The 15,398-nt window shown below is 37.8% G+C and overlaps 1 protein-coding gene across 1 annotated transcript in view; it reads right to left on the bottom strand.

Moving 5' to 3' along the window:
* The window catches only part of LOC115456055, a 232,470-nt gene that overhangs the window by 133,139 nt on the left and 83,933 nt on the right, over positions 1-15,398 (bottom strand). The window contains exons 3-4 of the mRNA XM_037441231.1: positions 8,133-8,196; positions 1,476-1,618 (exon numbers count right to left, since the gene is read on the bottom strand). Coding sequence (XP_037297128.1) covers positions 1,476-1,604 — 129 coding nt within the window. The 5' untranslated portion in view covers positions 1,605-1,618; positions 8,133-8,196. The remainder of the gene's footprint in view (positions 1-1,475; positions 1,619-8,132; positions 8,197-15,398) is intronic.

Consider the following 15,398-nt stretch of genomic DNA (forward strand, 5'->3'; position numbering starts at 1 on the left):
ATATGATTATACACGTACATGACAGAGTTAATTAGGAAATATGATAATCAAGTACTCTTCTATACCAGTATCTACTTAACATTCCTAATCACTGATTCCCAAACTCGAATCAGTCAAACGCAGTATTGACTGAGTGTACTTCACTCACAGCTGCCCCTGCATTATGTGAGAGGCTTTCCATCAATGTCCATAACATTCGACTATAATTATTTGATCACGGGTTGATTCGGAAGAGGTAAGCAGACGCATAACTATTGGTTAAACAGGAAAAAAACTACATTCCAAGAAACACATTGTACCGCAAGATATGCATTTAGCAAGTAATTTGTAATTGCCTTTCTGAAAAACCTTAAAGCATCGCGCATTCGTTATTAATTTGTCCTTGTTGGTGGTAGGATATATTTTATATCCGCCTGGATAGCGACCATAGTCCACAAGGTGCATAATACCCGCCTTAGTGGCCCACGTGAGTTCGGGATCAGCGTGTATATATACGGATCCAAGAGGCCGGCATAATTGTGTCGACTGCTGAGGGGTAATCATCTGTCGTTAGTCGGCATTCTATTGGAGCCCACTCCACTTACCATCAGATGCAGAGGGGTCATTTTTGCTGATATAAAAATACTACCCTACTCTGTAAGTGACTAAAAAGTTTTTAACAGCGTCTGCGCTACAGCTTATATAATTTCTAAAGCAGTTGTGGCCAACGTAGCATATTTGTGTGGGCTTATTGGAATAACTAACTAATTGTTTTCTAACTTATAATCAATCTCGAAGTTTGGAATACATTAAACCGAAATGAACTCATGAATATGTATTTTATGATTTCATGTTGACGTAAATATAGAAAAGGTTAAATAAATATACAAGATGTTTTACCTATTTTGGGTAGTGGCGAGGGCTGCTCGTTTTTTTTCAGCTTATAAGGCACAAATGCTTAAATAGGGAAAAAATATGGGATTTCAGTTTTTTACCCAGGACAAATAAGGAACAAAATTATTATGTGACATTTTTAAAATATTTTTTCGAGGATCGATTCAGTTTTAACATATTTTTATTCGTTTTAACATATTTGTAACAATCAATACAAGTATAAATGTAATAAAAAAATCAACTCGTTTTTTTTAAGTTTATTAAAAACCAAGTATGCGAAAATGCGAACGTTGCGTGCGTGAGTACTTCGTAAACCGACATATTTACAAGACAGAGTCTGTCCCGCCGGGACATTGTAAATGTGCTTAAATACGGGACGTCTGGCAAGGCTAGTAGTGGCAGTCTTAGAGACTGGCGAACAGAGGAAGAGCCTAATGTCACGCTTGTACGGTCATGCAGAATATTCGTCCTTAGATGATAAGTTGGCTGTCAGATAAACAAATCAACTAAAAAACAATCAGACTGCCGACATTATTCGTTCAGGCGCCAGTACATCCTCACAATATTGTTTATGAATACGGGTATGGGGATGGTAGACTAACCTTCGGCGGCGTGGCGGAGTTGTGATGTCGAGCGGCGGCGGAGTGCGCGCGCCGCGTCGCCTTGTAGTGCAGGCGACGGAGCGCGCCGCCCAGCCGCTCGGGGGAACCGTCACCGCGCGCCACCGTCATACTGTTGTCGGCACCTGGACACACATTTATTTAAACCTTAAATTAACAAATCAACATAAGCGATAGCTTGGTTGTGGAATGGGCTGCCGAGATAAATGTCCACAGGTTCAAAACTTTAAAAAATCAATGTAAGCGATAGCATAGTTGCAAGTACAAAACCTAATGGCATGCATCTTAGACTAAAGTTGTGGTGGTATTTTTCGAATTATCGCTTGCTTTAACGGTGAAGGAAAACATTGTGAAGATACCTGCATACCTGAGAAGTTGTCTATAAGAATTTTGAGGCTGTGTGAAGTCTACCAATCCGCACTAGGCCAGCGTGGTGGATTAGGCCTAATCCCTCAGTAATAGAGGAGGCCCGTGCTCAGCAGTGGGCAAGTATATAATACAGGGCTGATATTATTATTATTATTATACTTGCATGGTATAGTGAGCCCATTACACTTGATGGTAAGTGGATTGGGGTCCAATGGCATGTCGACTAACGAGAGCTGATTAGCCCTCGGCAGTCGACTTAATAATGCCGGCCGGTTGGAACCGGATATATACAGGCTGATTCCGGAACGCATAGTTTTAACACCTTGTGTACGGTGATCAATATCCTACAACCAGTAAATTCTTACAAGACAATAAAAAATCAAATATTGTATTGCAAGTCGTTTTGTACAATAAAGCTACAAAAGATTTAAAATATTATTTTATCGTCGATCCCCTAATAACAGCAAAGCAATTACAATTTCTATAGTATAGTGTTTACAAACTTCTAACAAAATAATTATATTCTTCATAGTTTCCGTCTAAACGTCTTTAAATCTTTATTACAAAATAGATAATCCATGTACCCAATTCTCGATCCCCTTTCAAATTGAACATAGAATCCATTGTATTTACAATTAAACCGAAGGAGCAAGTTAAATTGAAATCGATTATACTATTTCAGTACAACCGTGTAGAAGTGATTCCGTTTTAATTACTCGTTCGCTATCGTTTACAAAATCTAAATAGGTTTGGACGTAAATTACTAGGGGTTAGTCTCCGCGTCCCGTTTAATCGATTTTAAAATCGATATTTTAGTGACGAATAGATTGGTAAATTATTTAGAATTTCTGAATAGTCATTCTAAATAAAAAATACCTATATAGTAATATGCTACAAAGAATTGGTAAGGTGCTAAATGCTCTCATTTTTTTTCTTATTTTTATCCGTGATACCACGTTGTAAGGAACTATAATAGGCTGTGGAAATATGTCTTTCGTATCACCAACCCAGTCTAGGAACTACAGTTTTGTCTTTATATTCACCTAGCAATAATGGGCATATATTATGTTCTAAAATACATCATAATAACTGAGCATTATATAACTTAAAATCAAATGTTTCTGAGTGATGAGAACAGTGCTCTGTAGTACTTAGTAATTATAGAAATAGGGTATTTGCCTCTTTTCTAAATACCTTTATGAAATAGTGTAATCCAAAATAAAAAATAACTTTCTAAGTCACGCAACAATAAAAAAATTATAAAGCTTTAAATTTTGTGGAAGGAGTAGCTGTCAAATAACGGTAATAGCAAACTGTGACGTCACCTAGTGTCATCGGCCGTAACACAGCGTGTGTGAGGAAGAGATAGCGCTATAACTCCACCACGCTTCTACTTTTGCCCACAACAATATTTAAATCGTTAATGACGACTAATTTCGTAGCTGAGTATGCAGAAGACTTTCTTTTACGTATTATTTTCTTCAAGATATAAAATAATATGCAAATTCAAACTAGCAACACCTCTATAATATCAGCCCTGTATTATATACTGTCCCACTGCTGCATAGGCCTCCTCTACTACTGAGAGGGATTAGGCCTTAGTCCACCACGGTAGTCTAATGCCAGGCAACCCTATTGCTTACCATTATCAGGAAAAGAATGCATTTTGCATGTCTTGTGAATGTTTATGTAAATTTAAGGTAACATCACACTATATCTATGCGAACATTAGTCTGAAATAGTTTTGTGTACATCGGAATGTAGAGACAAGCAAGCCGCTCGCCTGATAGAACGCGACACGAATACCGATTGGTAGATAAAACTACTTAAAAATATATTTTAAACGGGCAAAGTGACCTCTCTTCAGCTGATGGAAAGTGGGTCTAGGAAGTGTCGACTGACGAGAGATGATTACCGCTCGCCAGTCGACACAATACAGGCTGTTTGAATTCGAATATACACAGGCTGATCCTTGAACGCGACACCTTTACTAGGCCATTATGAGTAAGAATATTTATTTATTACATGATACCGGAATGCGACATACTAGGACCATTATGAATAAGAATATTTATTTATTACAAAAGATTAAATTTACAGATTACGGTCTTTATCAGTGGCGAAGGGACATATAAACCGATTCCAGCCAGCTTCCCTTTCGTAATTGATGTAAAATTTAATTATCATTAGAACGATTTTCAGGCTCCGTTTATGCCTATTATTAGTACCTATAAGTTGCGTCGGGTTCCTTTTCGGAAAATTTCATTCTTCGCCATTGATTTTTATACTAGACAAGCCTGTATCGTAAAGACCTAAGTATAATCTTAGCCTAGTTGTTTTTAGGTATACATTTCCAATTGATACTGGTCTATAAAAAAAATAATTTTAAACTTACAAGTAAATTTTGTATTCGGAAGTATATATTTATATAATACCTTTGTGATATATAATGAATATTGAATATATATCACACTATAGATTAACATCTTGTGTATGGTGGTCGCTATGCGGTCGATGTAAATATCTTTCCACCACCAAAACCATTTGCATTGCCGACTATTTTAGTAAATGATTGTCTCATAGCTCTAATCGCGACAAACTCGACCAGTAAAGCGACATATTTGGTTCAATACCCAGGAATTAAAAGCGTTTAACACCCGAAAAACAGCTACATTAGAAGCAAATTCAGCTGATAGCATATTCCATATTACCATTAAATATAATTGAATTTTTATATGTCTTTGTATCAACATATTTTATCTATATCTATATACTTATAATAAATCTGTAGAGAGGTCAATTCTGTACATGAAATATATTTCCAAAATAACTATCAGGGGGTGATTAGGCATCGATACTGATGCCAAAAATGCAATTAGTAAAATTTTTGTCTGTCTGTCTATCTGTCTGTATAACCGTTATAGAAACAAAAACTACTCGACGGATTTTAACGAAACTTGGTACAATTATTTTTCATACTCCTGTGCTGGTTATAGTATACTTTTCATCACGCTACAACTAATAGGAGCAGAGCAGTGAAGGGAAATGGTGGGAAAACGGGAGAAATTACTCCATTTTTTAACCTTCCATCGCGTGTGCAACCTTAATGGTTAAAGCTACACAGAAATCATGTATAACGGAAATGTTCTCCTTAAAATTATATAAAAAATATCCCCCGACAGCATATGTCTATCTTTTATGGTTCACTCTGTGGACTCAAAATAACACGTGTAACTCCCGATAGCTTAGCAGTTCGAAGCTTTCTCATTATATTTGTCTACTCATACGTTTATAACACTCTCAGTAATCTCTTATTAAAAAAGTTAACATTATTAAATATTCCATAAAAAAGAATCATAGAAATCGGTATAGAAACATCAAAGTTATACATGAAATACGCTAATAATAAGCCATCACGCGTGAATACTGAATCATGCTATATGCTTCCTTCGATTTCACCAGGATCCCATCATCAGACCCTGACCGGACAATCGGACCACCTGCATACCACCATACATTAAAAAAACATCCCGACAAATTGAGCACCTCCTCCATTTTTGAAGTCCGAAATCCACGCGGGCGAAGCTGCGGGCGGAAGCTAGTAATAAATATTTTAATTTAAAAACCTTGTTCCCAAACATTACGTAGCTTAGGGCTTGTAAAAAAAAATACGTGAATTTTCGAATTAAAACGAGGAATATATTTACTCGGTTTTAGGACTAAGTGTCAGGTTGATGAGGGTCTTAAAGATACAAGGACCTACAAACTATTACACATTTCTAATACATTGTCAACAATAATTATATTCTGTTAATACAAATTGAATCGGGTCCAAAATTGATAAACATTTAGAGTTCAAAATACACTGGTTTTGTACACAAATTAATTCCAAACTCAACGCTTGATTAATTGATTCTGTACTATGCAAATACCTAACAAATTATTTAAATACCTTCACCCTTAAGTCTACAAGAGTAGACAGAGACGATGAGGGCGCCGGATCTTTTTTATATGCTAAACAACTGGCTTGGAGGTTGATGGGCGGGTCGGAATATATTGGGTCCTGGTTAGGTATCGAAGAGATGCTTAAATACCTAGCATAGCCTTTTTTTCGTTATTTTATTGCTTCGAATGGCGACACGAGTTGGTCGTTCGCCTGATGGTAAGCGATACGACCGCCCATAAACAGTAGAAACATCAACACCTTGAATTACAAAGTATTGTTTGGTATTCCACTGCAGACATAAGATGTTAAGTCTTATTATGTCCAGTAGTTACACTGGCTACAATGTAAGCCTTCGAGGAGTAATTTTTCGATTACAGGCGGTGTTTTTTTCTACAAATAACGAGGCTTACAATCTACTTGCCTAATCGTTTTAAAGCCAAATTTGTCAAACAAGTCACCGAATATCACAATCTATACAGAACAGAAATTAAAAATTATTTGTTAGAAAAAATTCTAACAATTTCTATATAAACACTTTTTCTTTTCGAAATGAAAATATTTTTAGTATTTTATCGCGATTTTTATATTATATTTTCTCCTGACGCGATGTTTCGCAGACTTTGCAGCCTTCACGGTCACGGGACAGATTGATTTGTTGGTCGTCCCAAAAGTCAAACTTTTTCTTTTTCACCTATCTGCCATCATATATATATATTTTTCCACAAAGTTTAATAACGCTCTAAAGCAAGCAAACGCCAACAAAACGAAAACAATCAACCACACAGTCAAGGTGGCGAAACAAAGAGATGCCAAAACTCATTAACTCGTGGCAAATTTAATTTCAAATACAATGGACGCGGGTGTTGCACTCGACGTGCACAAGGCGGGGCCATCACTATTATAGAAAGCACAACACTAGCGGCCATAGAGTGTGGTAAGAAAAGGGAGGAGGTAAAACGGAAATCTATGTAGTTTGATTCAATGATATTTAAAAACTATAGAATTGCCATGAGCACGTATAATATAACTCGAAATTATTTCATTGAGTCGATTGCATACTACGCATAAATGTCAAATAACAGCTGTATAATATTTTGTTCATGCTGTATATATATTTCTTTCAAATATGTCTTCATATAGTAATCGCCTCCTTAGCGTAGGTCTGATACTTGCTAAGTATTTATTATACTATTGGTATAAATATGTCTTGTTTTTCACACTGGTCAGTTTTATGAAAGTATGTGTATGTGTGCGTGTGTTACACCTTTTTCTTTTAATTTGTTATTTGTTTTAACGTATTTGGAGTTCTTGAATATCATGGGCCCGATTGTTGTGATGGTAATTTTTTTTTAATCGTGGACTCGGCGAAGTGGCACCTGATGGTGAGTGAAATACCCAAAAAAATGTCAATAACGTCAAGGCCAGGAGATAAATCCCACAGTGTTCTCTAGATGAAGTGTATCTAGACCATAGACTCGGAAGTCCTACATTCGCTTCTTAACTCAAATTGTTTAATATTACTACTACTTTTAAACTTTATATTTTATTCTTGCAATAATATATCGTGATGTGAAATGGTCTACAATGTTATTCAGAGCTCAGAAGTCTCCAGAACTCCATAATATGTAAAGCAAGCAGGGTCCCGCACCGACCACATTAACATATAGATTAGCTGTTACTGCGTGGATTTGCATGGATATAAATATACAGGGATTCTGTGTGGTACCACTGTTGACATTATTAGTCTCTAGGGTTTTAATAGCGGAATGTCCTGACAAGAGTGTGGAAATGGTGAGTATATTATTGTGCTTAGTGCTACTAAAGTCCAAGATAAACGCTTTTGAATCGCTCCTAGCCAAATTTCGTTTACGGCGGCCTATCTCAACGGAGATTAGCCAGATATGCAGATGTTATAGTGCACAAGTGTGTACGCAATACACAGGTCCACTCTTTGTTCCTTCACTCTCATATTTCAGTGAAATAGCAATCCGACATGACCCGAGAGAGACCAAGCACACGACCAACGGTCTTAAGTGCTTTCTGTGGCACGGGGGTATCACACCGCCAATTTCCTGATTCCGAGCTGCGACTGAGTAATTTTTAAGATGGTAAACCCAGTGTCAATTTTTGCAGCAACCCAAGTTTCGAACCCAGGGTCTCAGCTAGTTAACCATGTAATAGAATAGAACCGCCTTTTCCAACTCCTGCCCTCTCGATTACCACGGCAGAAATGCGCTGATCGCGCACCTACACCGCGCCTGAACGTACCCCGTCGAGGTTTCGTATGCCAGAGATGTACCTAGTGGTGATTATGATGGTCATACCTGCGGCGTTTTCAGGAGAGGGTCGAGACGACTGGATTTTGGGAGCTTGGTGACGCCCATCCGCCTGGAACAAATATAAAATTATTGATATTTTATCTAAGGAATATGTAGTCTTCTAACCCGCAATAGCTGGTGGTAGGATATATTTTTTATCCGCCCGGAGAGCGACCAACGTACACAAGATGTTAAAACACATAGTGATCCACGTAAGTGTGTCGCGTTCCGGAATCAGCCTGTGTATATCCGGTTCCAACAGGCCGGCATAATCGTGGCGACTGCCGAGGGGTAATCATCTCTCATCAGTCGACATTCTATTGAATCCCACCCATCAGGTGCGGGGGGGACACTTTGTTGAGACTGTATAAAAAAATAGACCAGAATAATAGACTGAGGCCTAAACCTTCAGCACTAGAGAATGCAGATGCTCAGGAATGAGACAATATATAATATGTCAATGTTACATTATCTAGGGTTACTGGTTTTTCCACAATTTCCTTGGCATTGAATTAAGAGGGGATTAACATAAGGGAAGCGGTCGGTAATAAAAACTAAACGAAATCCTGCGAATAAGAGCGAAATTGTTCTGCGACGACCCTACACTGCACTATATAAGAACAAGTTCATAAGTTACTTATTTCTTAGGGCGCGCGGACATATAGCAGAGCACAGCACAAAGAATTTTCTATTGTCAAATTATTATCGACATATTCTTCATTGAAATAATACTCAAAATCAATTAACACAACAATGTAATGCAATTTATTGTTGTGTTAATGGATTTTGAATACTATTTTAATCAAGACAAGGTTATAATAGTTTGACAGTAGAAAATTATCTATGCTGCGCTTCGGCATATTTTTACCAGCCTTTGGTAATATAAGTGGCTATTATGTATATAATTCAACCTACAAGCCTCCTAAAATACGTATATAAATAATTTTTAAAACCGCAGAATTCCAGTTAATTTAATTCTTTATTCAGGCTAGCTCGTACTAGTTGAGGGTCCATAGAGGTGAACTCAAGTGCTGATCGTTTACCTCGACATTCAGTACGTAACCTCTTCAAACTCTCGTACTCAAAGCATTTATATGCTTATTAAATCAAAGAATTATGGAATTTCTTTAGTATTTTAATGACGGTAAACTTTTCAAGATGTTTCATGGTTTAAGCGTAGGTGGGTATACATTTTCTTGAATACTTATATTTCGTCAATATCTGTGTTATGGTTAGATCAGTTCGCTACGACTACGCGCATATAATTGTTGATGTCTCATCCTCTCTCAGTGGTCGTCCTGAGCCGAGGTTTTTATTTATTTATTTACACTTTCTTGTACACCAGACACATGGATCATGGAACAAGATAATAGAAAGAAGTACAATTAAAAATGGCGGTCTTATCGCACAAGGCAATCTCTTACAGACAACCTCTACCTCTCTTACAGAGGTTCATACCCGTTAAAGGGTTGCCCTCAGGTCGCTTAATTTTCAAGGGTTGCCAGCGCCTAAAGCACTCGCTCAAAAGTCCAGTGTGTTTGTATAAGCCGACTCTTGCTAAGTTAACAAACGTAATGTCAGATTATCAAAAATATCTAATATAATCTTACTCTTTACTAATAAGGTGTGGGGCCCTATTTTGCCTATAGAGGCTAATCCGTCTTTCAGTGGCGACGCGTCAATAGAACCCTATTCCTACCGGCTTCCCTTTTAAGTCTATTTACGTTTGTCTTAGTTTTTGTTTTCTGTTAAATTGGCCGCGATTTGATAACTAAGGCAATTTTGTTGGCTCGGGTTACCTTTTGGAAAATTTCGCCCTTCTCCACTGCCGTCTTTTACAATTACTGGCGTTCTATTCGAAGGACAGGTCCCACAACAGTATGGGCAAAGAAATAAAGAAATTTCCTACTTACCTATACGACTATCAATGCTGCACATCGATTACATCACCCGTAATTGCAAAAATACGAATTAGCCCCTAAAGACGAAATAGAGCCCCTGACATTCTAAATGCGAATATTTGTTTGAAGTAACCGCTTACTGGATTTGGTTGAAATATGGCACATGATAGACCATATCCCAGTTTAATATACTTATAGATAAGCTTTTATTGCGACAATATCGTCTCGTAAAGAGTATTTGCATTTTTAATCTGATTATTTACATACAGTGCTGGGAGTCGCTACAGTGATTTATAGATACTTAAGGCTTAACACGTGAGTGGGCCCCCGAATAAGTAGTGTAGAAAAAACTCGCACTTATATTACCACAGGGTAGTCAGAGATGAAGCGTGAAGGAGGGGCACATTACCATCACTTGTAAATTTAAAATACAAACTTACGTGTTCCTAAAACATAAGATATTACACGCATTTTTTTATCTATACCTACATTACTGACAACCCTAACCGTTCCGACAAACCGCATTTACTTTCCATAAAGTTAATTAAACCTTTTTACTTAAAATAACAATGATGGAACGGCCCGACGAACCAAACGCTAAAACAACAAAAACTCCTTTACATTTGACTAAAAACTGGTTCATCCTAGAGCTAATAGAGCGCGTAGAGAGTTTAGGGTTGTCAGTAATTGTAAGCTTATTACTTTATTATTTACTGGTGGTAGGTCTCTTATATGTGAGGATCCGTCTGAATAGGTATCACTGCAATGTCTATTTCTGCCGCCAAGCAGCAGTGTGTAGTCATTGTTGTATTCCGGTTTGAAGGACATTGTAGCCAGTGTAATTACCGGACATAATGAAACTTACCATCTCATATCTCAGGATGGCGAGCGTAGTGGAATACGAAACAATACTTTGTAATTCAAGGTGTTGGATGGTGTTTCTACTGTTTACGGGCGGTCGTATCGCTTACCATCAGGCGAACGGCAAGCTCGTCTCGTCATTTAAAAAATATAAAAAAACATAGGTTATCCTTAATCATCTCTATTCTGGTTTTAACGCCGGTATACAATTGAATTTTTATGGCCGGTGAAGATCAATTTAACATGATGTGACCTACTTGCTTCACTTATTTCTATGCTATAAAATATACACTAAAACACTCATCACCCCTGTATCCTCGACAGGGTAGACAGCAAGCCAGGTTATCCACTTGTCGCTATTTATGTTTAGTCCCATGATATGATAGTGGTGAGCTTATTGTCATATCATAAATTTCAGATTCCAGGCTCATAGTGAGCAGGAAAGCCCAATAACATTACCCAAACTGGGGTTCGAACCTGAAACTTCACAGCGGTAGGTGTATCACACCTGCAATATAACCACGCCACCCAAACAATCACGAAGAATCATTGGTAAACTTAAGCCATCACCAAAGATTTCCCAGGTCACAGGTTACAACATGCTAATGAAAAATTAAACCTTAACTTTAGGGGAGCAACCCTAGAGATCCTTTGTGCCGGTTTCCTGCACTCTTACTTATATTAGCTGGTCAATTGAGCTGGAAAATTATATACTTTGCATGTGTTGCGGGAATTATGTGTCAGAAATCTATACGAACAGATGAAATTAGGTACTACCGCCATGTCTATTTTTGCCGCCACGGAGCAGTGTCTAATTACGTTTATGTTTCGGATTGAAGGACTTTGTAGCCAGTGTAACTACTGGACATAATGAGACATAACATCTCATGTTTCAGGATGGCGAGCGCAGTGGAATACCAAACGATATTTTGAAATTCTAGTTGCTGGATGGTGTTTCTACTGTTTATTGACGGTCGTATCGCTTACCATCGGGCGAATGGCAAGCTCGTCTCGTCATTCAAAGCAATAAAAAAGAACATATAAAACAAAGGCCCCTTTTCTATCTGTTTTATCGATTTTCTCAATATCTACCGAACGGAATTTTATGAAATTTGGTATGGAGTTAGTTTAAGACCCTGGGAAGGTTATACTACTTTTTATTCCAGGAAAATATAAAGCAGGATTTGTATCCCGGAACACTCCCTCACGCGGGCGAAGCTGCGTTGGTAGCTAGTTTTACATACATACATACATAACATCACGCATTTATCCCCGAAGGGGTATGCAGAGGCGCAATTAGGGCATCGACTTTTCGCCAAGTATGTTCCGTCCCATGATGTGATAGGGGGCGAGCCTATCGCCATATCGGGCACAAATTCCAGCTAGCTAGTTTTCTATAAAATAAAATTCGCACGAACTAACCCTCTCATACTCACGGGATACGTTAGTATGGTAACCGAGCGGCGCGGTCTCCCCGGCCCTCATACATTATGTATTCGCGCCTGCAGGTGACGCCGCAAAACACAATTATTATTACTGATAGAAGCGTACTTTGTGGGCGGAAAATTAAAGTTCCACATAAATGAACACTTTTATGTCACTCAGGATGGGAGTGTCATTGTATTTTATACGTTGTGAGGCGTAATAAGCTTCTGGTAATATACTTGAAGTGTAAACTGTGAGGAAATTTCAATAGAAAAGTCCTAGATTTAATCATTGTAAAAAGGTCCAATTGGAAATAAGACAAAAGACATAAATAGTAAATATATTAAAATCAAATGAATTTCGTTGAAATAATTTATAACCCTTTTTTAGTTTATCTGGTTCGGACGTGTAATATCGGACTTCGGAATGACATGGGTTTTGATAGATACTCGAATAAATTAGGATAGATCTGCTATGTGATAGCCTTTAATATATCCCTCCTCACCACACTAAAACTAATATACTATAAAGGTAAAGTTTGTGATTTTTTTTGTAGCGTTAATCTCTGGAACTATTAAACCGACTCTAAAAATTTATTTACTTACAAAATGCCACACTGACTCAAATAAATAATGGCTCACTCATATGCTATGATTTATTTAATTCATTTTTATTGCCTCAGTGGCGTAGTTATATTGCGTGGGCGGTACGACACCGCTCTGAGATCCTGGGTTCGAATCCCAGCTCAGGTATAATGATATTGGGTTTTCCTAATCTGATGCCTGGAGCTTGGCATTTGCAGTCCATATGCCTTGCCCCCTATAACGCCATGAAACTGATTACACATGGCAAAAAGTGTACTCTACCTACCCTTTCGGGGATTAAGGAACGGTATGTTCGTTTACGTTTTTATTTATACAAAATAGAGCGAGCTATAAACAAATTCCTCGTCTTCCCAAAGGTCATACATACCAGTTTATCCCGGAACCTTGTCCCACGTGACCGGGTCAACTTCGGCCATTTATCCTAGCCTCACCTTGATAGCGGGCACGCTCATTTGGGTCAAACAGGCCGGGCTGCGGCCCGCGGACGCGATAAAAGCGCCGTTCTAGGGTTATGTCCGGATATCGCTCAGGGTTAATTTTAATAGGTTTTATTGCTCTATTTGGATATGTGGACTTAATTTAAGCAATTTTCTGCCGTTATATACGAATTATCATGAGTGAAATTTTCGGAGGCCGTTGGTAGGTACATATTTTACAGGTAGGATATATTTATTGTATATCCGCCCAGATAGCGATCGCCGTACACAAGTGTTAAAACCCGCCATAGTGGCCCACGTAAGTGTCGCGTTCCTTGATAAGCCTGTGTATCCGGTTCCAACAGGCCGGCATAATTGTGTCGACTGTCTAGGGGTAATCATCTCTCGTCAGTTGACATTCTATTGGACACCACACATAGTCTACCACATATAGCCCTATCTTACTAATTCTGCTAATTTTATATCATAGATAATATAAAGTTTGTAACCATGTTTGAAAGTTCAAACGTTAGAAAGTAGATGCAGAAACTGACAGATTTAGATAAGATTCCTCACACCGACGCAAGCATAGGCGTGCGTATCACCTAATATAATAATAATAATAATAATATCAGCCCTGTATAATATACTTGCCCACTGCTGAGCACGGGCCTCCTCTACAACTGAGAGGGATTACGCTGACCTAGTGCGGATTGCTAGACTCACACACCTTCGAAATTCCTATAGAGAACTTCTCAGATGTACAGGTTTCCTCACGATGTTTTCCTTCACCGTTAAAGCGAACGATAAATTCACAAAGAATACACACATGATTTTAGAAAAGTCAGGGGTGTGTGCCCTCGGGATTTGAACCTGCGGGCATTCGTCTTGGCAGTCCGTTCCACACCCAACTAGGCTATCGCCGCTTCCTCTACCAAATATAATAAATGTATAAATTTTGACATGAAACATAAAATCTCCAGGTAGCATGTCGGTAAGCGCTCCCCACGTCAAAATCACAATCCTATTACACAACAAATCCACATTAAATTATGAAAACGAAATTAATCTGTGAGGACGGGCCATGAAATTCCTCAGTAGAATTATAAAGAGGAACTCAACCTTTCCGGACGTTCAAACAATCCTCGCCTTCTGAAATTCTATTTCTTTGAGGCCCTACCCTGAGCCAATGAGCTTGAACATCCGTTCCTTACATTTAAGGCGCGCGAGCTTTAATGTAAATATGCAGTGATTTACGAATAATTACTTTAAAAATATTTTTTTTGTCTTTTTGAATATTTTAAAGTACTAAAATATTTCTTTTTTTGTTCTATCTATTAATGCTGATTGCAAATTAATATGATTTGTAGTTTGGAAAGAGATGCACGGAAAAAAAATTGGATGTTTATTGTGAAATTAATAAAAATATCCGTATCATAAAAAACTTTACATACAACAAAAGTAAAAATAACAGTTAGTATGAAAATATGGTGTATAATTTCTTTTTATATCCATGCAAATATTATAAAGGCGAAAAGCATGTGAGTTTGCTTGTTTGTAGGTTTGAAGGGGCTAATGTCTGTAACTAATGAATTGATTTTGAAAATTCTGTCACTATTAGGAAACTACACTTCTCCTGAGTGCTATAGGCACCTCTTGGGAAAATATTTGTCCCAGAAAAACATTTACGCAAGCAGACCCACAGTCAAAAGGTAAATATTCAAAAAATTAGATAAATAGTTTCTAAAAATACGGCTATCTCGCCGTTTTGCTGGGAGCACAGCCAAAGATCGGAAGTCCATCTTCTGGATATATATAATATGTTTTGACTATACGATATACGACGTAAACTGACGAGATGAGCATCTCGAGCAAGCCGCTCGGCTAATAAGCGACTGCCTATAAACAATACCTAAAAAATCTCTAATTTGGAACTATAATATTTGACGTAGCATTATCCTATGCTTGCCTATGCTCAATATTCTGAAGTCTCACAATCCAAAATAGGCTAAAATAACTTTTAAACCGGAACACAATAGTGTATACTGTTGCTTAGCGGCAGAA

This window comes from Manduca sexta, chromosome 4 (genome assembly GCF_014839805.1).
Source record: "Manduca sexta isolate Smith_Timp_Sample1 chromosome 4, JHU_Msex_v1.0, whole genome shotgun sequence".
Lineage (NCBI taxonomy): Eukaryota > Metazoa > Arthropoda > Insecta > Lepidoptera > Sphingidae > Manduca > Manduca sexta.